Consider the following 27,636-nt stretch of genomic DNA (forward strand, 5'->3'; position numbering starts at 1 on the left):
TTTACCCGCAGCTGGTGTGTGCTGAGCTAGACTCACCGTAAAGAAGAGGGCCCGGGCTGGAGGAGGCTGCTCCAGACAGATTACGATGAAGTTTGTACCGTGCAGCGTGGCAGGCTTTGCCCTTCTGCTGACTAATTCCAGGGATTTCTGAGAGGCTGGTGACCTATAGAAGAGGTCAGGAGCACGAGCCAGTATATCTCGCTGCTCCTGGCCCCAAAGTAATGAATCTTATCGGACTGTACAAAGCAAGCGAGGTGGAATCAACCCACACCCAAAGACTGCTCAGCCAGTTGCAGGGGTGCCCCCTCCCTCCAACACATTTCTTGGGAGGTTTCATAAGTTCAGGACGACAACTCCAAACTTTTATGGCCTTAAGAAAAAGCCTAACACGAGCAGACTTTTCCTTCTCCCTGCTACAAGTTTGGGCTGATTCAGTGTGGCTCCCAGGTCTTGATTGCATCAATGGCACAGTCTGGGAGAAAAAGACGTAGAAGAGGGGATGAAAGGCAGTCCCTGCAGGGGTTAAAAGTGGACAAGCATTAAAAGGATGCTGCTGCTTTTCCTAGATACTTGGCCACATGGACATTGGTCAGGGTGAAGGTAGCAATAGCTTAGCCCTGCCTGGTGGTAGAGACTTCTGTAAGAGCCTCTCTCTTCTGCAGGGGAGCAGAACCACCCCACTCCCCCCAAAAACAGCCAGGCTGAGAGATGGAGCTGCCTTACTGACTCATCCTGACCAGATGCATCTCATTAGCTCCCATTCAGTAAAAGTAAAAAAATTTCCATTTCTCTCTGAAGACAAAGGAAGAAGGAAGTAATAGGGTTGTTGGTTGTAGAAGGATGTAATAAGCACTCCTAGAAGGGGACATGCTGGGACTGTTTGGCGGAGGAAGATGCTGGGTCCAAACACACACATGCTCTGTTTTAGATTATTGCTTTCAGAGCTTTGTGCTTTGCATAATACAGCATGGGAGTGGAGTAGGCGGCCAAATAAATCAAATAAAATCTGCCATGCTTGTATTCTGTTCTGGGGTGTGAGAACCCCAAATGATTTCATGGGTTGGATGAGAGATCTCCTGCCATCAGTAGACTCAGCTCCACTGAGCCCTCCCCTACCCGCACCTTGCTCTGTTGCTTGGATAAAAACAAAGCCCCAGAATTCAGCCAGGGATTTTCGGTAGTTTTTCTGGAGTTGGGTACCTTTTTGTTGCACAAAACTGTCAGGAAATAACACGGATCACAGAGACTTGCAGGACAGCATGTCCAGACCCTAAGAAATCTGTTGAGTTGCGTTTATGTTGGGTTGGATTCCCCAAAGAGTGGCTGGAAATGGAGGGTCAGACGGGCCATGAGAGCCACACTGGGCTGTGAAAACCTAGTGAGAACAAGCCTTCTCATGAGGGCTTCAGACACCTGCATGTATGGCAACAGCTTTCTTGCCAGCTTTCAGCAATGCCAGCAAGCAGAGAGGGAGGATGTGAAGCCATGGTAGACAAGTTCTGTCTGAGCGTGGCTCTGGACATGATGGGCAGCCTCTCCGAGGATGCTGTCCTACACCCCTCTTCCTCTGTAGGCAGAACGTGGTGCATCCCTTTACGTAACAAACTCGACCCCAGATCCCATGCTGCTCAGTTCATAAAACAGGCAGAGCATCCTGGTCGAGACCCATGAGGCTGAGGGTGCGACTCTCCTGCTGTTCGCCCAAGCTCAGAAGAAAGTAGGGCTGGACCTCTACCACCTTGCACCGAGCCAGGGCATTGGCACCAGTACAGAGGCAGCAAAGTCGGTGATAGTTTCATAGCTTCATAGTTTCTAGGGTCGGAATGGACCTTCTTTTTACCCCTTCTGATGTATTTAAAGAAGGACTTCTTATTGTCCTTAATCTGGGAAGCTAGTCCCAGTCCCATCTCTGCCTTGGCCTTCCTGACTGCCCCCCTACATCCATCCCCGAGCACCTGCAGTATAGTCATCCCTGGTGATGTCCCATCTTTATCATTGGGGGTGCACCTCCCATTTAGCTAGGAGACATTCCCAGATGCTTTTGGTGAGCCGTGGGGGCTGGTGTGCCTTCCTGCCCCCTTTGATCTGTGCTGGGATTACCTGCCTTTGGGCTTGGAGGATCGTCTCCTTAAGGAGCGACCACTCTCCTTGGACACCTGGCTCCCCTCCCCTTTGGGACCTCAGCGCTTCCCCGACCATCCTCCTTGGTTCGGTGAAGTCCGCCCTCCTGAAATCTAGGGCCGCTGCCTTGCTGCATGCCTTTGCCACCTTGCGCTGGATGGTGAATCCCAGCGGGCGATGATCGCTGTCGCCCAGGTGGTCGAGCACCTGCAGCCCTCTCACCCGGTCATCGCCCCGTGGCCAGCACCAGGTCCAGCACGGCGTCTCCCCGGTGGGGCTGTGCACCTCCTGGGTTCAATGGAGGTCCTGCACTCTGGCTAGGGACCTACGTGAGCGGTCAGACCTGGCTGACCGCTCTTCCCAGCAGATGTCTGGAAAGTTCAGGTCCCCCATGATGACCACGTCCTTAGACTTCACTACCTCCGTGAGCTGGCCTAAGAGTTCTTGGTCGAGCTCTTCTCCCTGGTTGGGAGGTCTGTAGTAGACCCCACCATTAAGTCTCTTTCCCCTCGACTGCCCTGTAACCAAACCAAAGCACTTCAGAGTGCCCTTCCTCTGATTTCTTTATTAATCAATGAGGATGTGTATTCCTCGTTAATGTAGAGTGCCATGCCCAATCCTTTCCTCCCTGTCCTGTCTCTCCTGTACAGCCGATAGCCCTTGACATTCACCGCCCGGTCGTGCGTTGGGTCCCACCACGTTTCAGTGAGCCCCACTACGTCTGGGTTGGTGTCAGCTAGCAGGAGGGGGAGTTCCTCCTGCTTGTTCCCCATACTACAGGCGTTTGTGTAGAGGCATTTGAGGCCTCCTGTGGATGTGTGTACTGGCCCCCTAATTGAAGCATGGCAAAGCGACGGCAAAGCGACTTGGCTACTACGAACTTGCACTGCTATAGCAATGCACCTCCATTTACCACTGATGTAACTAAGAGCGCAGCGTCTCAACACAGCACCCTGCACCCACTTGTCTGGATGGAAATGACCCTACACATGCCGGAGAGGCGGCATTGGGAAGCCTTCCATAGACACCGGTCATGGAGGAGCCACTGCCAACTTCAGTGAAAGCTGAGCCTGCCCCATCTATTTTTGAGGGGAAAGGGGAGTCCTGCATACAGACACCCGTGGAGCAGTAAAAGATGGAGGCGAAAGGCTGCAGGTTTGTGGGGGCAGCAGCTGAGTTGGGGAAAGCAGCGTATTTCTAGCCTGCAACTAGGACAGGGAGCGATCACGAGCTAAACATACCCTTGTTAAAAAGTCTGCAGCTTAGTGAAGTGAATGCAGCTGCTGCACCACAACATCAGAATTAGTGTTTGGTTTTTTTGGGGCCCGTCATTTGCTACAGGAAATTCTCCTTTATTTGTGTTTTTAATTTTCTTTTTTTCTTGTGTGCACAAAATACCACTAATGACAAACTGTGGTGTCTGGGCCTGAGTGACAGCTGAAATAAGAGAAATGACTAATCGGGCCTCCTGCAGCCCTGTCACATGGAGATTAAATGAGCCCTTTTTTTTTCCTTCCCCCCTCAATGAGAATCATGGGCATTTGAATAATAATATTATAGTCTCCATTAGGATGACAGTGGGGGAAAAAAATCAGCTCAGACCCATGATTATTCCTTCAATCTAATAATTATTTAAATACCAGATAACTCCTTTCAGTCTAATTGAGGCTTTTCAGCTGCTGGGGTTTGCATTGTGTCCCTGAATTTCCTCTCCCTTCCACCTTGCATTACCAAACGGATCCAGATTGCTTTTAAGGTCACTTTTGAGCCTAAATTATACCCTGTGCGGCCACTCACAAAAAAGTGGTCAGCGAGTATTGAGGACAAGGGTTAAACCTGCCTGCGCCAGCCCTTCACTCTCAGTGTTTAACTCCCCAGCTGGACCCGGCTCTCGTACCTCTCCACCGGCTCACAGCTGCGTTTCGAATAGTCGTCTGTTTGGCTTTATCAGTCTCTGTGCTAGACAGGCCACCTTCACTCTCCCCTAGCTTATCCCTTCATATGCTGGCGTTCATCCCTGGAGCCGGAGCAGCTTTTCCAGCAGCTGTTGGCCTCGGGGATCACTGCCTAGCACCATTCGCTCTCCACAGCCTTTAAACCTCACCTGGAAGCACAGCTCTTTCTTCGCGGCTAATGTTACCCCTCGGCGGATATTCACATTACCTCTAAAGCCCCCTTTTGCAGTTGAGTTTTGAAAGGCATGGAGGAAAATCAGGACTGTGTTGAATTGGATTGCAAATGGCAGATCTGTTTTGCAGAAACTCCTGAGGTTTTGGAGCGTACTTTTCCTCTGTTTGGCCTGAAAGCATGAGTCTTGCTACTGGGTTATCAGCGTTTGCAGGTGATCGGTCACTCGCGTGTGTCCGAGAAGCAGCTGGTAGAGTCGAGAGTCGTCTTCTGAGCGCAAGCTTGGGAGACCCTTCGGTTTGCCCTTCGGAAGTGGTGCACAGCCAGGGGGTGGAGAGCATTTAAAAGCATTCGCTTCAAAATGGCATGAGATTTGGGTTGGGATAGAAAAGGTCAAACTGCGCTCAGGCTCTCTGCCTGAAAGTCTGCTGCTGTTGAAATCAACAGGTTTTTGGAGAACAATTTAGTTCAGACAAAATGGCACTTTTGTATCGTTTGTGGTGTTAAAGGTTTGCGACCTGATGTTATATGCTGTAAATAAAGCAAGAGCGGATGGCCCTGCCATTACTCAAGCCAGTGGCACTGAGGGATCAGACCCCTTGAGAGTCTTCAAAACAGCAGAGATGGGTTTTTTCCAAAAAGAAAAATCTATGTTCTTATCATGTGTTAAGTAATATGCAGTAGCTGGCATGATGTAAAACACAGTGAAAACAAGACAGTACCTATTTTTGGACATATGTTAAGGGGTCTAGATAAGCCCTAAGCACTTTCACGCTCTTTATCTTGACCTGCTAATGTGAGAAAGCTTTGGGCACTACCTTGCCTTCACTAAGATTACACCTTGTGTTACTCACCATCTGTTAGCCAAAATGTGGTAAGAACATAAGGTTTTTCTAGCGGAGCTAGGCCAAAGGGAGAGAAGCACATGACTCCTTTTGCATTTCAGTGGGATGGAAGGTAGGGGCCACGCTCCTTCCTTGGAAAACTGAAGCACTGGCTCCTTGGTACCATACCACTGGTCTCATTTCCAGGAGACCAGCAGCGTAACTGTACTTAACTAATTGTGATGTACAGTTTGTTTGATGGCCTGTATTAGCTTTTGCCTTTCCTTCCCCTTTCTGAGTTGGTGGCGATCACTGAAGCACCCATTACTAAGAGGAACCCCATATTTTGGGGGGGCAGAATACAAGCAATGTTTTACCTTCTGACAATAAACAAGACCTTAATTTTTGTCTTTATTTGGGATGGCAACAGTTTGCAAGTCTTAGGTTTTTATCTGTGTGTGTGTGTGTGTGTGTGTGTGTATGCACACGCAGAACAGGAAACTGTTTCCTGCCTAGCAAGAATTCCTCGAGTCCATCTGAAATGTAGCAAAGAGCTATATTTGCCCTCTAAACTTCCTAGACAAGTAGGAGTCCTCTCCCATAGGAGCCTGTCTTCCCCTGGCAAGAGGTAGAGATGAACAGAGAGAATAAAAAAAAAAATAATAATTGGGCTACCTTTAGTGGGGCCTCTAATTTGGCCCCGGAGATGACTGTTTCCTTAGAAATCCCCTCCTCACATCAATGAGCAGAATTCCCTCTTCTCCAGCAGCATCCCCATCATTAACACAGTTGTACCGGATAAGACGAAAGGGTGTTGGGTCATGACACGCCACAAAGGAATGAAATTCAAGCTTTCACGTGGGTCACCGCGGTATGTGAGGGGGTGGCCGATCAGCTCGCTTTTTTTATCCGTGATCAGCTTGAGCAAACTTGAGTTCTTCTGCAGGCTGCCTGGAGATTGCTTAGGGACCCCTGTACCTGCATGTCTGGCATCGGTTTTAATGATTTTTTTTTTTTCTCCTCCCTCTTGTTCCTTTCCCATGTGTAGTTTTCTGGTATTTCCTCTAGTCTAAAACAAGGCAGGACATTGCTAGCTTGCCTCTCCCTGCTAACTACTCAGTATCTTGTGTCAGGCTGTGCTGTCATTTTATCCGAGAACAAAGCTGCCCTGGAAAAGCACGGTGCCTGCAATCAGGTCATCGGTGTTTATTGCGGGTTATCGGTAACTCCTGCATGCCTGAGCAGCAGTTAGCAGCGTGGAAAGGCTGCCTTTGAGCGACGGCTCGGGAGTCGCTTGATTGTGCCCGCTGGAAACGCTCTCTGGCCAAAAGACAGAAAACTTTTAAGGACTTTCACTTGGGATTTTCCTCTCGTTACACTGCCGAGCGAGGCAGAGCTCAAAGGTTAGCTGGGACCCCTGACTTCTGTCTCCCTCCTGCTCAGCGCATGGAGGATCCTACACTTCTGCCACAGTCTTTGCTGCATAATGGGAATGCAGCTTCATTTGCATGGTGGCCGGGAAAGATTCAAGACAGCCGCAACCAAAGGTGGAAAGCAAGAGAGTGCCAATAAGCAGCAGGCGAGGCGGGGAAGAGCCTCACCTCGCTGAACCGGGAGCTTGTTATTGCTGCCTGTCCCCTGTCTTCTCGTTGACACTGAGACAAGAGACTGCAGCTGGGGACAAAGCTCCCTAGTCACCTCTCAAAGGCACCTGTCTCTTGACTTCTCCGTGATAACAAGCTTAAAGAGCCCTTCCCGGAGGAGCTGTGTGGAGATTTGGGCGGCCTAAACAATTTGAATACCAAAACTGAGATCGGAGTCAATCAAATCTTTGCCTGCCTGACAGCCAAGGCAGAGTCTTGTATTTATTCACCGGTGCAGGCAGCAGCAGAGCAAGCTTCCTTGCCTGGGTGTGTGATGCACCACGCTGGGTTAGAGGCGTTTGGTGCTTGGCCTCCAAGGCTAGGGACAGACATTGAACGTAAACCAGTTCAAGGGATCAGAAACGGACTCGTAGATTCATGGATTGTAGAGTCGGAAGGGACCACAAAGCATCATTGTGTCTGCCGCCCTGCCCCGGGTGTAAACCTGTAACAACCATGCACATAAACCGGTGTGAAAATGACCCAAACTGGTTTGAGATAAACCTGGTTGAATGCAGTATATCAGACTCAATTGATTTGGGTCAAACCGATTTTATACAATGTCTGTCCCAGACCCCTGGCTTTCCCCAGTGATGCAGGGTTTCTCGCACTGGTGTGATGGCATCGGCGCAAGCTCCTCGCACAGGCGCGCAGTCTTGGTGCATATCAGTTTGCACCACGACATCTCCCCACTACCCCACATTAGTGTAATTTATGGATTGCGTTGGCGCCATGTGTCTGTGTGCTCGGGGGAGTGTACTGGCTAACTGTGCGTAGGTAGCCACAGTGATGACCAACACGGTGGGTGGCAAAGCCTACTGGCAGGCAAACTGGGCTTGTAGGCAGTGCTAGTCTAATGGGTAGCATAACCATTGCAGAGTCGGTTTTGGCTCTGATATGTGTACGCTCGAGCCAGCTTTTCTCAGCATCTTTCTTTCCCCCTGTGTAAAATCAGGTGCAGGACACTTGCCCGGCTCTGCGGAGTGTGCTAGGATCTCAGAAAAAAGCATTGGGTCCAAGCTGAGTGAAAAACCTTGTGTGCTGCAGTTGCTAGAAACGTTATCCCCAGCCTTTGCTGCTAGTGCTTGTTGTTTTTTGATGCGTCTCTGGGCTGGACCTCGCTGCCTGGCCTGCTGCTGCCTTCTCCCCTTCCTTTTTCTTCAGCCTTATGCTGCATTTTAATCTTGGATGGCTCCAAACAGGTTTACACTGAGCAAATGGGCAGTGGGCAGCTCCTGGGTGGTGGGGCTGAAGTCTTAGCGTGGTGGGCTGACGGGGCTGGCTGCTCCAAAGACGCAAGTCCTGAGCTGTCGGACAAGCCCGTCCTGCTCCTGGGTGTCACGTTAAGGTCGTGGAGCACTTCACCTCTGGCATTGCTCCACTGCCATTTAGTACCTGGGGCTGTGTGTGTTGACAGCTGCAGTTGAATTAAGGGACTCATTCCAGAGAGTCGTTTTGTTGGACTCTAGGGCCTGTCTGTTTTGAGAAAGGGGCCAGCATCTGTCACAGATATCAACCCAACAGGCACCGGAGTCGTGGGGAGCCAGTTCACATTAAAAAAAATACAAAAAACAAAAACCCAGTGGCCAGGCTCGAACATGTTGCCTTCGTGATATGCCTGGCAGGTGATTTGCTTTGGGCATCTAGCTACTGGCTCCTTTTGTTTGCCGTAAAACTCAAGCAGTTGCATGCCTTCTGTGGTCCCGAGGCCCCTGCATGGGAGGGAGGCAGGGATCATCTCCAGTTTGAGGCATGGAAAAGCTAAGTGACTTGACCAGAGTCACCCAAGCTGTCTGTGGTTGAGCTGGGAACTGAACCTGCATCTCCCAGTCCCAGTCCCTAACACTGTCTTTCCTAGTCATGCTGCTGGGCTGTTTGCACCGGGAGTGCCAGGCTTCAGCTGTAGCCAGCAGAAGGAGCGCTGGCTCCTACGCGCCCGCGGCCTCTCCTCATTCGGCTTTTGTGAGACGACTCGCGGCCGTGACTGCGGTGGCCGCGAAAGGGGACCTTTGCTATTGCTACCGAACCCACTACTGCGTGTTCAGCTTGTTCTGCCACTGCGGGGCTGCACCAGGTAGCTTTTTGGTTCACTCTTTCCCAAAGGCAAAGCGTGCCAATGCCCCTCTCTGCACCGCAGCTCTCCAGCTGTAAAACGGGGAGGACGCTTCCCTGGCCCCCCCGCTGCGCACGTTGCATGCTCCTCGGGCCAGGGGCTGAATGGCGGCCCCAGACCCTTGCATCGCCCCTTCAGCAGCGCGCCCGCTGCAGAGGCTTGGGGAGCTGCCGTGGGACTGCAAGGACTCGGCAGGTCTCCTCGCAGCTTTCGCATTGTATGTGGCCCCGTGAAGCGAAGGAGGCTGCAGAGCAAGCGAAACCTGTCCGGGTGCCAGCCCAAACCGCCCAGCTCGGCCTCCCTTGGCTGTCCTGGGCAGGCAGATGACCAGCTCTCGGGGGTGAGCCCGCATCGCCCGGACAAGATCCCGTCTCGGAAACCCGTCTCCTTGCGGAGGCTCTGGTGCAAGGGGGTCTTGACAAGGTGTGGGATGGTTTCGGCGGCTCAAGGTTGTGTTGGTTTTAGTTAGGTGTTCGGTGAGCGAGACCACGGGCGGCTCTTCAGCACCTTCATTCAGGGCAAGAGGAGGCTGGCCGCCGGGAGGGGTAGGGGGTCTGCACAGCCGGCCTCTGGTCGCTCGGCTTGAGGGGTGCCCAGCGGCTGGGCCTGGAAACGGGCTGCAAACTAATCCCATTTGCAGAGGTGACCTGGTGCCATGCTCTTCCTGCTAACTTCCTGGTGTACATAGGCTGAGGAGCAGATGCCGATGTCGCTTCTGCAAACGGGGCTTCGTTTCAGCCGCTCGGGCCCAAGCTCATCCCACTGCTCCTTTGCTTTCCTGTCTCCCGCTGTTTCCCATTAGTCTCCTCTCTGTCGTTCACCCTGCCTGCTTCTAGCACGTGCCGCCTTGGTGGTTACTTTTCTCCACACAGCAGAGCGTGGAGACCCAACCTAGGTCTAAAATGAGACAATTGAGCAAAAATAATCACCCGGGAATGCCGAGAGATCATGTCGGGGGCATGACTAAGAACAGCGGAAGTCTTGCAAAAGCCACTTTGCTTAGCAAACTCGAGGGGCTTGCACAGGTAGGGGTCACGTCAGAGAAGCATCTGACTTTGTGAAATGGTTAGGGGTACCCCAGGGCAAAAAGTACTAAATTGTGCATTACTCTGCAGGGGGAAGGGGGAGGCAGCAGGAGTGCAAAGCACCATTGCACAGATGGGCAGGGCGCTCGCTTGAGACTTTTTTACATGTAAAGGCAAAATAAAGTCCAGGTCCTTCCCTCCCTTCCAGTGCTGCATCCTGCAGAGGGGGTCCCCTTTGCCAGGAGGGGTTGGGTGCAGCCTCCTTGTTGCAGGGCTGAGGATGGTTGTCCCCTCGGGCATCATCAGGCTGAATGCTCAATGCAGAGCGCATTATAAACAGGTAAAGCACATAACGAGTTAACGCACGGAGGCAGAACCAAATGGCAAAACAGCAAGCCTGAACTGCTTACCAAAAAGTTAGGAGACCTGCTTAATTCTTGCTGGGTTTAGAGACGTCCTCGCTTTATCTCAAGGACTGTATAATTAAAAAACCTCCCTTGAATTATATCTTCAAGGCACTCCAGAGCTAATCCTCTGTCTCTGTTTTTGTTTTTGTTTTATTTCCTCCAGAAACATGTGAGGTGCATTGCTGGGGCAAGCGACACGTACAGGGAGCCTGGAAGTTCACCCTCCCCTTCCTCCTTTCCCCCACCCCAGGATGGATCAGAGGAAGAACTGGCCTCGGACACTGGACTCCGACGGCTGGTCAGTGGCTTTTGTCGTCTTGGTTTTGGTCCTGCTTTCCCGGAGCGTGGCCGGCACTGCCCTGTTCAACACTTTCCACTCTGAGAACAGAGACTGGACTTTTAACCACCTGACCGTCCACCGGGGCACCGGGGCTGTCTACGTCGGAGCCATCAACCGGGTTTACAAGCTCTCGGGCAACTTGACCATCTTGGTGGCCCACAAGACGGGCCCGGAGGAGGACAACAAATCCTGCTACCCGCCTCTCATCGTGCAGCCGTGCAGCGAGATCCTGACCCTCACCAACAACGTCAACAAGCTGCTGCTCATCGACTACTCGGAGAACCGGCTGCTGGCCTGCGGGAGCCTCTACCAGGGCGTCTGCAAGCTGCTGCGGCTGGATGACCTCTTCATCCTGGTGGAGCCCTCGCATAAGAAGGAGCACTACCTCTCCAGCGTCAACAAGACCGGCACCATGTACGGGGTGATCGTGCGCTCCGAGGGCGAGGACGGCAAGCTCTTCATCGGCACGGCGGTGGACGGCAAGCAGGATTACTTCCCCACCCTCTCCAGCCGCAAGCTGCCCCGGGACCCGGAGTCATCAGCCATGTTGGATTACGAGCTCCACAGCGACTTCGTCTCCTCGCTCATCAAGATCCCGTCCGACACGCTGGCCCTCGTCTCGCACTTTGACATCTTCTACATCTATGGCTTCGCCAGCGGCAACTTCGTCTACTTCCTGACTGTCCAGCCCGAGACCCCCGAGGGCGTCTCCATCAACTCGGCCAACGACCTCTTCTACACGTCCCGCATTGTCCGCCTCTGCAAGGATGACCCCAAGTTCCACTCCTACGTCTCTCTGCCCTTTGGCTGCGTCAAGGGGGACATGGAGTACCGCCTCCTGCAAGCCGCTTACCTCTCCAAGCCTGGCGACGTGCTGGCCAAGGCCCTCAACATCACGGCCCAGGAGGACGTCCTCTTTGCCATCTTCTCCAAGGGGCAAAAGCAGTACCACCAGCCCCCCGATGACTCGGCTCTGTGCGTCTTCCCCATCCGCACCATCAACACCCAGATCAAGGAGCGCCTGCAGTCCTGCTACCAGGGGGAAGGCAACCTGGAGCTCAACTGGCTGCTGGGGAAGGATGTCCAGTGCACCAAAGCAGTAAGGAAGCAGCCCTTTGCCAGGGTTGCGTTGGAGAAACGCAGCCCGTTGGCGCGGAGAGTTAATCCCCCTCCTGGCACTGCGGGGGCGTGGAAGGGGCGGGCCTGGGGGTGTGACGCACCAGGCCGGGATTCAGTAGACCGGGTTTGCCGTTCTCAGCCTTCCCTTCATGAGCCTGGGGAAGTTGCTTGATCTTTGTTCTTCAAAGATGAAACGGGGATAATAATGCTTTCTTACCTTCACCCTTCATGTTATGAGCCGTTCGGTTATTATGGTGCTGGGGACCTTACATATCTAGTTAGAGAGATGAAAGGGCACAGCTTGTTAGAAGCGTTCTGCTGTCTCCAGCTCCCGGTTCTGGCTCCAAACATCAGAGTAACCTCAGGGAAGCCTCCCGCCCCATCCCACAGCAGGAGACAGAGTACGAACGTGCTGTCGAGATAAATGCAAATGACAGTGGCGCCCTGTGCCGGTATTTAGCTGGTTTCTTAAATCTTGATTCACGTATAGATTCCTTTGGGGATGGCGTGGAAATCCTTAAAGATCCCTTCCACCGCTGTGAACTCTGTCCAGCATCTAGCGCCCTGGGACTAAGGACTCGTGGGGGTTAAATGGGGGAAACTGAGTTGCAGTGGGGTGAAGTGACTTGTGCAAAGCTGCGCAGTAAGTCAGTGGCGGAGATAGGAGCAGCCCCCTGGCTTCCTGGTTTTCAGTCCATTGCCCCGTCCTCTGCCACAGAGCCCAGGTACCAGTTAGCCCCCTTGGGGCATTTTGGGGATGAGACCGCTTGGGTGAGGCAGATGGGAATCCTGTGCTGCCACAGGCACACCTCCTGGGTGTCCAGGGGGGCAGGTGGGCACCTCGCTTTGCGGGGCAGCCAGGCTGGCACCGTTCAACAGCGTCACGTGCACACGAGGATTGTAATCAGGGGGCCTGGAGCCCGCCTGTTTGTACAAGAGGGAGGCGGCTGCTTCCCCAAAGGACCGAGTAGCACAAGGAGGAAATTGCAGCTTCCTCTCTGGGCTCCGAGTGCGGAGGCTGAGAGCAGACACCTGCATTTCCTTTGGCGAGCGCTTACGATCCTGCCTTCCCAGGGTTGTGGCAGCAACGCAGCCACTCCTGCAGGCTGCTTGCGGGTGCAAGGCAAGGGAGCGGGCACCAGCTGCCTGGTTCCCTGCCCCCTGTACAGTGCCGAAGGGGGCAGGAAAGGGTTTTGGTTTGTGAATGGGTTTTGACCTCCTGCCAAGCTCTGAGCCGGGCTGGGAGTGGGAGCATGGGTGCTTTGGGGCAGCTGAAGCCCAGCCATGTGACAGACCAGATCCTTTTGTAGTGGGGAGAAGACCCAAGTGTGGGGCAGGGGGCGAAAACTTCTGGATTTCAGAGCGGGGAGAAGCAAAATCCTTAATAAACCTGTTGGCAAAGCCGGGGATCCTCAATAGCCCCATCTGTGCTGGTTTTCCTGGCAGCCATTGGGCATTTCATCCTCAAAAGCCTGAACCCGTGCAGGTGCCATGCTCCTGGGCCTAGATAGCAAAGGGCAAGGAGCTGACGTTGTCTGGCAAGGTGGCTGAAAGAGTCCCCGGTCGTGGACGGGACCCCCTCGTGCGCTCACTCGTGGGTTAGGGATGGGCTCCCAGTGCCACAGGAGCCTGCAAGCTTGGGTCTGGACTTTGCCATTGGCCTGGTCATTCGCTCACCCCCGCTCAATGTCTTCTCTTTTTCAGCCAGTCCCAATAGACGATAACTTTTGTGGGCTCGACATTAACCAGCCCCTCGGGGGCTCCACGCCGGTGGAAGGGGTGACCCTCTTCACCACCAGCCGGGACCGCATGACCTCGGTCGCCTCGTACGTTTACAACGGCTACAGCGTGGTGTTCGTGGGGACCAAGAGCGGCAAGCTGAAGAAGGTAAGCCAGCTTCTGCGTCCCTGGAGTGACTTGCTCGGTGTCTTCTCTCCTCTCCTAATGCACTGCGTATGCCAGATTTGCGCTGCTCCCCCACTTTTTCCTACTAGGGACTTAAGAAGTGGAAGAGGATAAAACCAGAGTCTTTGGGTGTGGAAGGCACTTGAATTGGAGAGACGAAATTTCCTGCCATCGGTGGAGGAAAATGGGTGTCATTTTGCTCAGAAGCCAGAGGCTCTATGCATTAGGATAGCTCAGGCTTTTGTGGAGAGTCAAATGTTGGGGCATAGCAAAAATATCTTTTCACCTCCTTGAGAAGTGATCTCATGCAATGAGGCAGCACATTGGCGTTGCACCAAGAAATGAAAGGTTTAGAGCTTAAAAAGTCTCTCTACTCCCACCCAAAGTTGAACGTAGTTGAGGTCTTGTCATTTTTCTGTGCTTCCAGGCAGCCTGTTTCTTCAAGAATGAGTAACATTTGACCCCAGCTGTGCACCTCGGTGTTGCGTACTCTGGGCCAGCCACAGATACGTTTGCTGAGTTAGCCCACGGTTTGATTATGGGCACCGAGGAGTGCGTGACTTGGTCTGGGAACACACAGGGCTCCCAAAATTAGTTGAGCAGTCCTTTGCAATGTCTGTTTTGAATCCCGGTCTTGGGCGGCCACTTTGTTTATTTTGCATTTGCTTCTAAGTGAATTGTGGTTTGCCTCTGCGGATGGCACAACAGGAGCTAGTCTGGCACTGAGAAACTGGGTTGGATTGGAAAGAGGGGAATGTGTTCAGAGGAAAGGGAACAAAAGCAAACCAGAGAAACTGCTTTCTGCAGCAGGCTCAGACTCTCCTTGTTCTCTTTATGCATTGCCAGCAGGCTGCCTCCAGTGGGCTTGAACTGATTGTGAATGATTCCTGGTCCATGGATGTTTCTTGAGCAATTCATTGCAAGCATTTTCCATCCAAAAGCGGTGCCAGTTTGCTTAGGGCATATGGGTCACATGAGCTTGTTTTTTGGGGTTTTTTTGGCCAAATCTTCTGATGAGTGACCTGGCTGGTAGGAACATCTGCGTGTATAGCAAATTTTCACCTCAGATGCACGCATTGTTTTCAGACTCAGACCGTGCACCTAAGATTTGGTGACATCCGTCCAACCCAGGAACAGAAAGAAACAATCTCAGCAAGGACACACGCACGTGGAAGGGAATTTAATTGTTGTGGGATGACAGCACAGTGTCAGGTGTACACCCCCTCTGCAGGGGGGGCTTCCTGCCCTTGCTGTTCTCCTCCTCGCCTCCACTGAGCTGCAGCCATCGCCCCCAAAGCTCCTGTGTCCTTGTCGTCGCTGGCTGGGGGGAGAGCAATGGCAGATTTCCTTTGAACACCGCTCGGATAAAACATAGGGGCTTGCAGTTTTTCTGGGGTCATAAAATGTAGGCCTAGTTGACCTATCAACAGAGCATGAAGGTGGAGAGGTAGCCGGTCCTTTGGCTGGTGTAAATCCCCACATCAAAGGAGCCACTCGGAGTTTACACTCTGCCCTATAGAGAGCAAATATGTAAGGGCTGGAAACCTTTAACACCGGGATTGCTGAGGAGCAAAGGCTTGGTAAGGACAATGCCAGGAAGGTATCGTGTTGGCTTCATCCTAATTCACGGTCACCCAGGATGTGCTTGCATCAGGAGGACCTGTTTCTCTCCATGTCAGCTCCGGCACCACCTCTGCTCTGCAGGGAAGACTGTGAAGGTAGGAAGGCCTTGGGTATCCCCTGGTGCTGGTGACAAAGTGGCTGATTATGGCAGGACTTCTTCTTGCTGGAGGGCTGTGAATGGGTTAACTTGCTGCCTTCTGAAGCTGAGCATAAGGGCAAAGCCACATTGCTGCTGTCTGCTGGCCCTTACCTCCCACCCTTGCCATAGACCTCTGGGTGACTGATTGGCCCTGGAAGATAAAATTCTTTCCTGTTTGCATCACAAAAGCAGGGCTAGTTGCCCAAGGCAAAGAAATATCCCCTGTTCCTTTCCTCTCAAAGGAGCAGGAGGTCTTGCTGGGCCTTGTTACTGATCTCCCATCAGACTGGGCTCTTCCCTCCTCCTGATGAACAGGTTGCAAAGCCCAGCATTAAGCTGGCCAAATCCATTCATTTGGCTCTGCCTGCTGAATGAGATCCGTAGTGGTATCAGAGCATTAGCTCAGAAGCCGGGGCTTTACAATAGCATGGGAACAGACTTCTGGGCATGCGGCAGGGATCCTGTCCCGCCCTGTGGCATTAGGCCCCGGCTAGCATCTTGTTGGCCCACGATAGTCAGAAGGCGCTTGAGTCCTCCCCAGCAGGGTTGTTTTTCCCCCTGGTAATGCAGGAGCTAATGAATACCACTGCACCTTAACTACATCGTCATCATCCTTGCTATTGATTTACATGAGAGTGGCAACTCAGAGGCTCAGTTAGGACCTGAGCCCCAAATACTACCCTGTAGACAAGTAATGAGTAAGAGCATCCCTGCCTCTCCGCAGGGAACGAGGTGGGTAAGTGCAGGAGGCTGAGGTACCCAAATAACCAGGTCTGAACAGAAAAGCAGAAATCACGGTTCATTACTCATGTCCCCACTGCCAGCAGAATGATGGTTATGGTTATCCACGTATCTGTCTTGCAGGACCTCAGCCCAGCCCTTGTTTGTAGGCACAATTTTATGCTTGTCACAGTATTTGTACCTCTCTGAATCCAAACATCTGTCTTGCATCAGCTGTTTGGCAAGGCACGGAGATTTTTCAAGTAACTTAAGAAATACCCACATTTGGCAGGGGGGCTTAAAAGTGGCCCCCGGCTACCCATTCCCTATAACACCAAGGGAAGACGGGGGGGGGAAGTAATTGATTGCAGGCTGTTCTGTCTGGTGTCCTTAAGCAACAGAGAATTTGTCCCTCTACTTCCCAGAAAGATCCAAGGACAGGCAGATAGTTGGGTTGGATATCTGTATTATTTTAATCGCATCATTTCTTAATACTTATTCATCTCTGCACAAGGGCGGAACAGCGGTAAATGAAGCACTTCCCTGGCTCCTCATGAGTTACCAAGGGGTAACATCTTGAAATGTGAGCCACTCTCCCAGGTGTATCCGTCTGCGCTGCACCCCTACACGCCGCCGGGCACAGACAAAAGCTCCTGGGCATTTTGCAGCAGAAGCAATTAGACAGGCCCCCTGGACAGCAGATTGCAAACACGGTGATGTCAGGTTCCCAGCCAGCCCCTTGCTGTTTGCTGCACCGGGTGGGTGGGGGTGTGATTCACTTAAGACAGTTAAAGCAAACAGCTTGCGCCTGCATGTTGGGCATTTAATGTATTGAGCGGGCTTGCGTCCCATTAATTATGTAGGATTACAGAAGAAGTGTTCTTTCCGGCATGCTTTAATCCCTCGTGCCATTTATACAGCAGGGACCTTTTAAGCATCTACGGTTTGGATGCAAAGTAAATCTATTTCTGTTCGTTTGTTTTGCTCCATTAGCGGGAAGTGGCTGAAGCATCTCGGTGGGTGGGTGGGTGGGTGGGTGTGCATGCGAGTGTGTGGAGGAGGGGGCTTCCACTTTTACCTGTCATTTGATCTGTTAGTAAACAGGTGCTGAGAAATTTGGCTCTGGTCTCCCCTGAGTTCATTCCAGATCCCTGACAGAGTCGAGCCTTTGGTGACATCTACCTTGCCAGTGCTGCCCCTTATCCTCTCTTTATGCCTGCCTCTGCAGACCTGTCGTTTGCAGTCGCATGCGTTGCATGGTGAGGAGCAAGGGTCTCTGGGGCAGGAGGCCCCTCTTGGCAGCTTTGGAGACTGCATGTGTCTGAGTCCTCAGTGGCAGAAACCAGGGAGGGGATTATTGTGCTAATTGTAGGGGAAGGATGAGGAAGCAGAGGAACTTATCCTCCATGCACACCCAATGTGAAGGGGTCTCCAGGACCGCACTCCTGCAAAAAAAAACAAAAAAAAAGAAAGACCAAACCCAATGCACCCCCAAAACAGTCCAGCCTGCTTTCCCCATTCCCTTAATTGCAGTAATCCCAAAGAGATGCCCTACATCCGAGAACAGCTTTTGAGGTGGAGCCACCTGTGCATGGCTTACTGAGAGGCTCAAGGGCTGTTGATGTGAACTCTTGCCTGTGCCTTGTTCTGCACCCCAGCCCTTCCCTCCCCGCTTCCCCCAGACTGATTGCGCTGCCATCTGAGCAGCTCCCTCGGACCGCGCGTGGCCCATTAGGAAGCCCTGGAATGTTTATGGGAAACGCTTCCCGCTGCCAAGCTCTGGGATTTTGTTAACGGAGATGGGCCGGGGGGAAAACAAATAGCTCAGTAGAAGGGGAGGGAAGGAGGCATGTCCATTCATTTCCTCGACAGGAGCCAGGACTGCCCAGGATCTGCTTTCACAAGCGCAAATGGTCTCAAAGGAAGAAGACCCTTTCGGTTTTTCCAGGTTTCAGATGCAGCTAGATCTGGGGAAGCTTCCTGACCCACCTACAGAGCGCAGCATGGAAAATACGACCCAGAGCAGAAAAAGAGGCCAGGCAGCCTGAGCAGGAGCTGAGGGAGCAGTGGCTTGTGGTCCTGAGGTGACCGCATCTTTTATTCGGCGGGGAAGTCGGACCTCTTCCCCGACTTCTTTTGTGACTTTGGCTAAGATGTCATAGTTGTGAAAACAGTGGGCACCGGAGATGGTCAGCACTGCTGGGTATTGGACCACGGACACTTAATTTCTCCACCTGTTAAACAAGCTCATTACAGACGTGTCCACCTTGTCAAGTGTCGTGAGGCCTGTCTGTGAAAAGTGCCACATACCTGCACATGTTATGCTTCCTTAGTTGTGCTGTTACCTTGGGCCAGTAGCAACCAAAAGAGATGACCTCCCTCTAGCCAGCGGAGGGATGTAACTGGTTGTCTCAGTCTCGTCCTTCTGTTGTGCAGAGACCTCTCCAGAGGAAGGGATTTGGGGAGCTAGCTGTGAAACTTTCTCCATTTGTGTGTGCTTCTCCTGCGAGGCGCCGTGGCTCAGAGCGTCGCCGTCTCTGGTCACTGTCCTTCGTCCCGTGGGTTAGTTGCCTCTGTTTCCAGTAGTTTGCCTGCCTTTGTCTCTCTAGCTGGGCCTCTCTCCCCAAAAAGGACAAAGTCCCTAAACTCTGCACTTCCCAGCCACAATCGGTGCCCACAAGACTATGGAAACCAGCTTGCTGGAGTCGCTGAATCAACTCAGCCCGACTGCAGAAAAGGACCTGGGGGACAGGAAGCTGAGTAGGAGCCAGCAGTGTGCCCTGGTTGCCAAGAAGGCTAGTGGCATCCCGGGCTGCATCGGTAGGCGTGTTGCCGGTAGGTCCAGGGAAGTGATTCTTCCCCTCTATGCAGCACCGATGAGGCCAGGCGTGGAGCACTGGCCTCCCACTGCAGAAAGGATGTGGACAAATTGGAGAGAGTCTAGCAGAGGATGACAAAAATGGTTGAGGAGCTGGGGAACTTGACTTACGAGAAGAGGCTGAGGAAACTGGGATTACTTAGTCTGGAAAAGAGGAGGCCGAGGGGGATCGAATAGCAGCCTTCAGCTCCCTGAAGCAGGGTGAAAGAGGATGAAGCTGGACGGTTCTCAGTGGCGGCAGATGACAGAACAAGGAGCAATGGGCTCAAATTGCAGCGCGGGAAGTTTAGGTTGGATATTAGGATTAGGAAGAATTTTCTCACTATGAAGATGTAATTGGATGTGCTTGGAGCAGGGGGTCGGACTAGATGTGGCGTCCGGCGTTCCCTTCCCACCCTCGTTTTCTCTGATTCTGTGGCTGCTTTCACCGGTGGACAATTATCCCTGGCTATTTTTGACCAGACCCTTTGAACTTGATATCTAGGACAGAGCTTGTGTCTCCCACACTTGGCTGGCTCCTGCTGGTGTTAAAGTCCCTAACAGTGCTGTCCTTTCCGCTCTGTTGTGATCCCTACAGGATATCGCAAGTCCCTCAGCTCTTCACCTTCCTCCTCCCCTCTCCTTTGCCCCTGCGGGCAGCTACCACTTCAAGTGACTTTTAAAGAGAGGAGAGATTTTTTTTTTTTGGTCTCTTCTGGAGCCGAGCACTTAATGCCGCATCCCCTGTAATGAGATTGGCTCATTTCCCAGACTCCTGCTAGCAAGCTTGCTGTTTGTTTTGTTGCTTTTATGAGCCCTGCGGGGTCCTGCAAGCTGGGCATTGGGAGCTGGGGAGCATGGTCTGTGGGGAGCCTACAGCTGACACTCAGCCTGCTGTGGGAGGGGGGTTGCGACGAGCCTCACGAATGCAGGATGCCTGGCATGGAGAAGGGGATCGCTGAGAAGCGCTATTCGGCAACCGTGTGCGAGGTTTTCGTCGCGCCAGGTGGACGGGGACTTGCGACCGCTTCGTCACGTGACGCTGCACTGCTCGTATCAAGATCTCAGAGCTCGGTGATGACTTTCCCAGCCCTCCACATCTCGTAGTACCACCCTGCGTCGAGTGGGATCATTCGCACGCGAGTCGAAGGGGCTTGCTGTGTGGTTTCAGGCCGTGGGCTCCCGCTGACTGCAGGCAACGCAGTGCTCAGCGTCTCAGAGGTTCAGGCCAGTAAGCAGGTCACACTTCTGTCTTGGGAGAGATCCAGATGACCCCCAGTGGCATGTGTGTCCCTCCCCTGGTCTGACCGGCAGCCCATCCATTCTCTTCTTGGGGCTCACAAGATCTCCCTTTCCTTATGCCTAGATGGAAGTGGTGGTCCTTGACACTTTTTTTTTTTTCCCTGTGGTGGGCTCATGATGTGGGAGCAGCCTTGTTGCTTCCTATTGATCACAAGTGGGAAGAATCCCAGTAGACATAACAGGCCTAAGAGAGCAGTGAGCTTCAGCATAATCCTCAGCCCTAGGGAGGTGAATGTAGACGGGCAGACTCCAGTTGTGCCTGCTGCCCCTTTCCTTTCAAACGGCGCCAGGCCCAGAGGGTTTTGCACAAGGGCTGCCCTTGCCAAGTGTGCCATGCCTCGGCAGAAGCTCGCTGTCTGGAGCTAAGCGCTTCAGGTGGCAGGGGGGCGTCTGATCGGGCTTTCCAGTCGCACGCGAGCAGAGGTCAGTTTTAAAAGCTCTCTCTGCAGGCGTGAGTCATGGGAACACATTAAAAGGGCTGGGCACAATTGAAGCCTAACTAATTTAATCCCGCTGCATCTGGGTTTCCGGTTACACCACCCGGGCTGGCGGTTGCTCACCCTTCTTTCCACGCTTCTCCAGTTTGGTACAGCAAGCCTCATTGGGATCAAGGCTCCTTTTATTAGGGTGGGCCTCGTAGGCATTTTGCAGTGCGATGCAGCTAGTGCTGGTGGTTTGGTGGCTGCTGAGGGGGGAGGCCTTTCTGGCTGTGCGCTAGGTTGCACGCACAAGGCATGGGCGTCCTTCGCAGCTGGGGAGCATGCAGCGTCTGGGATTTTGGACCCGACTGGCAGCTTTAGCGAAGCAAAATGCAGTAAGCAAGGTTCAGCTCGCGGCGGAGTAACGGGTGGGTCCGCATCACACAATTGGCACTAGCTGCCTTCTGTGCTAGCTGTTGTATCGGGGAGGCCAAGGACTGAAGGGTCTCTGGAGAGGGGCTGCCCCTTCCTGCTGCTAGCAGCTGCCTCTCAAAGTCAGGGCTAAGGCAAGGTGTCCTACCTTGTGCCTATCCTGTGGCTGCTAGGGGGATCGGGATAGCTGCGTCTGAGCCCGACTCCTTCCACGAACGGTCAAGACCTGCCGATCCATTTGCCTGGCCGCCCTTTACCCTGGGATGCTGGAGGATGTGGGGGGGTTGAAAATGTCCTGCTAATTAACTGACAAATCTGGTTTTTCCCAAAAACTTGTGCCCGTCGTCTTCAGTATGTGTTAACACAAGTCTCATTAAATCAGCTCGCTTCTTCCCATCTATCCTCTGCATTCATCTGTGCGTGGCTAGCCTCTGGAAAGGGACCGCAGCGAAATCCGTGCCATTTAATACGTGACACATCACTCTTCTTTTTTTCACGTTGGAACCCCTTCTTCTCCTGCACACTTCCCACAATGCACTAGGACCAGCCCATTATCCCATGGATGGTTTCCAACAGACTCCTATTTTTGAGAGCCATTGTTCCCTGGGAGCTTTCTTTAAGTGCCTACAAAGCAAACGTGCTGATGAGGCCAAGACCTACTGGATAAAGCACGGGCACTCGGGAGTCTATTCTCTGAGCATCTTGGTAGTCCAAAGTCCCTTTCAAAAGGCCCCTGCTCCTGATGGGGGCAGGGGATTGTATTAAAGATTAGACCCATTCAGAAGCCTGGATTCCTGGAATAAAGCGATTTCCATCAAGCAAAATTAGAAGAGACATTAATGCAACAGTTAACAGCAACCAACTGCTGGCGGGGAATGCGTCGGCTTGCTTGTTCTGTGTTTACGGGCCTTATACAATTCCATCAATATTGATGCGTGATGGCTTTGATTTTGACACTAATCATTGCTATGAATTAAATTTGCAGCCATATAATTAGGATTGCTATTAATAGGGCCTCAAGCTACGCGCTGCTGTGCTAGTTGTCTTTTTTTTCCTGATGGAAAATGGCATCCTCAGAACTCGGCTAATGCGGTTCGCCTGGTAGGTGCTGAGACTGATGTGAAAATTATACTTTCTATATTTAAAAGGGACTTCTAATATGCATGGTTACGCTGGGCCTCCTCGTGAAGTTCCCTGATTATGGAGCACGAGAGTGCGGCCAGCGCTCCGCTTCACGTGAGCGTTGCATCTCTCTCTTAAAGCGCGTCGCTGTGCATTTGAGTGAGGGGGAATCTGAGAGCAGAAGAATACGTACCTGTTTTCAGGGTTGGAGGAGGGCTAGCACAGGCTCTTGCTTCACAATCTGTCGTTCAGCTGTCCTGCTGCTCACGATGCAAAATCTCCCTCCATCTCTTTATTTCCCCTCCATCCTGGGTCTGTTACCTTCTTTCCTTTGGGGTTGTATCCCTCACCGCTGCCTCCCCTGCTTTGGCTCAGTCAGGTGAATGGAATAACTAGGGTCGCTGCGTGGCTCGCCAGTGAGAATCAATCTTGTATTTCATCCCAAGAGGTGGTGTATCTTATTATATCTAATAAATCAGTGAAGTGCCCTTCATTCAGCTTGTCAATGGAGGACAGCGTTTGCGATCGAGGATAAATAAATGTCTCGGCACTGTCAGACATGGAAGAGCAGGTGTATTATTTTGCCATCGTGCTGTTTATAACCACCCCAAGAAAACTGAGATTCATACGACAGCCTGCAGCCGCACCACCACTGCGTGTGATCATGCCAGCTAAGTAGGGTCAGAGGTGCTTAGATGGGTGAACGCCAAGGAAGAAGTGACAATGGGGAGCGGGTGGCACTAGCGATTCCAGTAATGACATTTTCTCTGCCCACCCTTTGTCCCAGCATGGTGAAATAGTGTGTGCGTGGTGCCTCTGGAGATGCAAAAACACCTAATATCTTACTCATCATGGATCCTATCAGATTCTTTTCAGTGATGGAGCCTTTTTCCCCGGGCAGTATGGGCAACTAACTCTTGTCCGTGCCTAAATCCACACCCGGCCCTTACACTTCTGGATGTGATGGGATCCTTCACTTCTGGTCCTAGTCTTGTGTGTTATTGCTGCCCCTTGGTTTTCTGTCCCAGTTGTAGTTGCTTTTCCACGTTGCTTGTGGGGTGCTTTGGTATCTCTTGGAAGGAAAGGCACTGTGGGAACATTTTTCTTCGTGGTGCTCGGGCTCTTTGTGGTTGCACACGCCTTCGGTCGCTTTTCCCTGCGGACAGTCTGAATCCCCGACGCGCAGTGCTGCCTGTGCTCCTTTGCCGTGACGGCTGATACTCTAGTCTTGTAAAGAACAGCGATAACCGATCAGATTACCCAGTCGGGGGAAAGGCGAACTTTCAAATGTGTTGTTTCTCCTTGGTATGCGATAGTTTTATTCAGCTCGGCTGATTTAACTTGTGCCATTAGGAGGGAATAAAATCGGCCTTTCGGAATGAAACATGCACCAGAACCTGGCCTTATCTGGCTCCGGTCTGTGGATGGTGATCTTATCCTTTTAATTTACCCTTAATGATAGCCCACACACGGGCTCCGAGGCACTTCAGGAAAGAAGTGGTTGTATCAGTATGCAAGGAAGCCGCAGGGACTTCCAGCGCTTGCTGAAGAGATGAAAAGGCTCCTTCTAGAGGAGTTGCCTGGTTGTCAGTGCAGATGTAAATGTTTGTTCCTTTATCGGCCCAGTGCTTTTGAGGCCTGATTTCCAACCTGGGTGAGGCAGCCCTTTGTGTCCCTGATGGAAAACGACACGGCTTGACTTCAGTGCTCAGGTGTTTTGCCAGTCAAAAAGGTGAGTCTTTGGCCAGCATCCAGTTGTCTACGTTGAATTGCTCTGACTGTATGGCCTGAACTCGGGGAAAATCTTTCCCCTCGTCACAAACTCTCCTGCTGCACCCAGTCGCCCACCTGCCTTCTGCAGAAGGGTCATTCTCAAGTCATGGCCCTTGCAAATAAAGCCCCTGAGCTGTGCCTCTGCAGCCCCAGGCTCCCTGAGCTTTGCCAGTGTCAGCCGCCCGCAGAAGTTGGAGCCTTACTTTTTGATGAACAAGTGCATTGAGATATGTGAAAAAAAAGAGCAAAGTAGAAGGAAGCAACAATGGGTATTTTCAAGGCAAGTCAGAGCCATCGAGTCATAGTTCAGGGGAAGGCAGACTTCTCCATCTCCGCTGAAGTGGTTATAATGCTAGCAAGGAAGGCAGAGAAACTGGAGGGCTTTCGGGATAAATTGTGGTGAATTCTCTCCTCCTCTGGCTCTTGAGTTGTGGCTTTGTAAAGAGGCTGCTGAGCATTTAAAGGAGTCTCTGGGAAGCAGGGAAGGGGGAAGTAGGAGGCTGAAAACTCAGCCCTGCTTCACAACTTGCAGCCACTCAGACTGGGAGATCGAAACCCTCCTGCTTGGTGGTGTAAAGGGGTCGGCTTTTCCAGAGGTGCTCACTGCACGTAGCTTTGTACCTTCCTCTGAAGTGCTTCTTGGTCTCTTGTAGGCTAAGATCAAGCATAGGGAGTATCTGAAGTCCCGTCTAAAGAGTCTGGGATGAAGGATGCTTGCCTGTAGCATCTGGGGGCAGCCAAACCCTAAGACCTCCGGGCTGGGGCCTGCAAGTCGGCTGCCTGCCAATGGATTTGGGAGCATCGGAAGTCCCCGGGCAATAGGTGTGGGATGGAGGATGCGCGCCGGCTGTAGCATCGTATGCGGGGTTTGGAATGATTGAGTTTCCACCGGCTCAATCAATTTGGCTTTTGGAACAACTGAGTTCTGCTCAATTGATATGATTTGGAACTGATTTGGGTCATTTGACCTGGAATACAAAATATATTTAAAAAAAAAAATTGGGTACCAGCTTGCTGGAGACGGGGTGCAGGACTGGATGGGGCCTTGCTTTGACCTGGGTCAGTGATTACTGCAGTCCCATGGGTCTTTCCATCTGCCCTGCTGTTTATCAGTGTCTGGTGCCCCCGGGCCTCCTGGCCTCACCCATGGCCAGTCATTGCCCCCAACTTCCTGCTAGTGCCATTGAAACAGGCACCGTGTTATGACGGCCTTTGTTCCACAGTGGTGCTCGGGCTGCTGTTGCACAACTGGCCATGCTTTTGCCTCCTCCCTGTGGAAATCAGTTAGCTCTAGTATAATTAAAAAGGATGCTGCCAGGCTGCTCTTCATCATTTTTAAGCCCATTCTCCCTGCTGCACCCCACTTGCCATCCCATGCACTGATACTCATGCCTCTTGGATATTCAAAGCTGAACTATGTCCCCCTCTTAACCAATTTTTATTTCCTCCATTTCAGGTGATTGGTTCAGCAAAGTTCAAAGAAACTGTCAGGTTTTTCTATGGCTGGGAATAAAGTTTGCAGCAGCACACATGAGGGCAAAGGAGTTTCAAGGAGTTTTGATCCTTGTATTTCAGGGGATGGGGGCGTGTTCATGGCTCCCACTCTGGGTTGTCCTGCTCTGCCATAGCCAGGTGCATGCAATAGCAAGAAGTGTTAGCTCCTTTTTACAGGCCAGAAAAAAGGTGGATTGCTGTAAATCTGACAGCTCTTGAGGGTCTCCAGCCTGCCAACACTGCCAGGTGTCCACAGTAGAACAGGGCATGGTCTTTGGCTCAAAGTTTCACTTTTCCCCCCCCAAAATGGGAGGGACTGGTGCCACTGAAACATTTACCAGATTTACTTCCGTTTCCCCGAGTGGTTTGTTCAGGTGCGGGGAGAATTCCCAGGAAGTGGAAATGCTTTCCTCTGGATGTCTTGGAAACGAAAGGTTTGTTTCCCAGGTTCTGAAATGACTTTTTGGGTTGAAAATGCCTCTCAAGTTATTGTTCAAATAATGGTTTCCTTTAAAATTTAAATAAAGGAAAGAAGCCAGGCTGAGAACCTAAATGAAACTTTCCCAACTTTTCAGTTCATGCAGACATTGTGAAAAATTGACTCACCCCAAAAATGTGATTCTCCCTTGGCTTTTCTGGAACTGTCAGCAAGCCAAAGCATCTGTCATTCACACGGCTGTACCTACGAGTTCCTGGCTGTCTGCCACGTGTGTTTGCAGCTCCCCTTCTCTTGGCACTTCCAGCTTTTTTTCCTTTCCACGCTGGTAAGGCTGTACCCAGCTTCTTGGATTTCTGTTTCAGCATCAAGAATTTTTGCTTTTTTTAGCGTTTTTTTTTTTTTTTCCAAGGGCTCTCAGCATTCCTTTTCGAGGTCAAATCCACATGAGATCTGGTCTGTTTGTGCAGGATTTTAAATCCCTGGGTGGCAAAAACACTGTGAGAAGACCATGTTATTTTAGCCCTGTAAATGCCTCCCTAAGGCAAAAATGCCTGTGGAAAAGAACAAACGTAAATAAGAGAGGCCGAGGAATTCCAGGGCAGAGTCCTGTATGGTTTATTTGTGCATGCGCCTGGGGCGTTGGTGCGGACTCATTCGGGTCAAGAAACGATGGGAGAGATGAATGCGTGGAGCAAAGGGAGCCCTACGTGGGCAGGCTCTCGGAGGAGCTCAGCACCCAGCGCTCCCTTTGAGCACAGGAAGGGGTGTCCTGCCATCATCTCTGAGTGCAAACACTGGGGAAAATCTGTCCACTTCAGCTGGGGTATAAATTAGGCGCTAAACTCCCTTGGTGGCCACCAGAACCTCAGTGGTCATCCTAATCACGGCTGAGTGACTGCAGGGAATAGCACAAGGTGGTGAGCGCTTGCCTTGAAGGGATAAAGGTGCTCGGTTCCCCATCTGTCAGTCACGCATTAACTGATATGGATACAAGGGTAAGGGGGGGAAGACTCCCTAGCTTCCTCCTCTTCCTTCTTGCTATACCCCTTTGAACTTAGGATATGCTTCAGAGCTAGGAAACGGTGTCCCACCTCAACAGAAATATGGTCCACGTGTGTGTATGTAATAAATAAATATATGTATGTGTGTGTCTACATATGTGTATATACATATATAGTGTGTGTGCATGTACACACGCACCCTGACACACAGTCTAGCGGAAAGACTTGTTCTTCGTCTGGGTTGTTATTTTTGTAATTGCAGTGTTTGCTGATTTTCAAGAACTTAGTACAACGTATTTAGGTAAAAAATAACATGGATTTTGAAAGAACATAGTACAACGCATTTAACACTTAATATTTAACGTGCAGTGACATTTCAGGTGACATCCAAATGAATGATTTTTATTGCAGAGCTTCTTCGTAAACAATGTTTGCGGCGTTTCCTGTCGGTGCCAGTATGTACAGCCCTCTTCAACTACCAGCTCTGGAGCAAGCCATATATAACTGTCCATATGAAATGCATTGCTCCCTTAACTAGTCACTGGGAGCCCCAAAAAGGGCCAAGTGAAAAATAATGTGTCTATAATTTTCATCAGGTAGTATTCAGTGATTTTGAAAGGTTTAAAGTAGCTGGGACCACCCATTCTCAAGTTATAAGCAGGCAGATGGACATTTCATTTTGTTTGTGTGT

At 51.7% G+C, this 27,636-nt stretch overlaps 1 protein-coding gene across 1 annotated transcript in view; it reads left to right on the forward strand.

Annotated features, from left to right (window-relative positions):
* PLXNA2 (plexin A2) overlaps positions 1–27,636 on the forward strand; it is a 263,224-nt gene that overhangs the window by 20,286 nt on the left and 215,302 nt on the right. Inside the window, exons 2-3 of the mRNA XM_090026679.1 lie at positions 10,424–11,699; positions 13,424–13,606. Of these exons, the coding sequence (XP_089882805.1) occupies positions 10,512–11,699; positions 13,424–13,606 (1,371 nt within the window). The 5' untranslated portion in view covers positions 10,424–10,511. The remainder of the gene's footprint in view (positions 1–10,423; positions 11,700–13,423; positions 13,607–27,636) is intronic.

This window comes from Crocodylus siamensis, chromosome 13, assembly GCF_052110815.1.
Source record: "Crocodylus siamensis isolate JL-2025a chromosome 13, ASM5211081v1, whole genome shotgun sequence".
NCBI classification, from domain to species: Eukaryota; Metazoa; Chordata; order Crocodylia; family Crocodylidae; genus Crocodylus; species Crocodylus siamensis.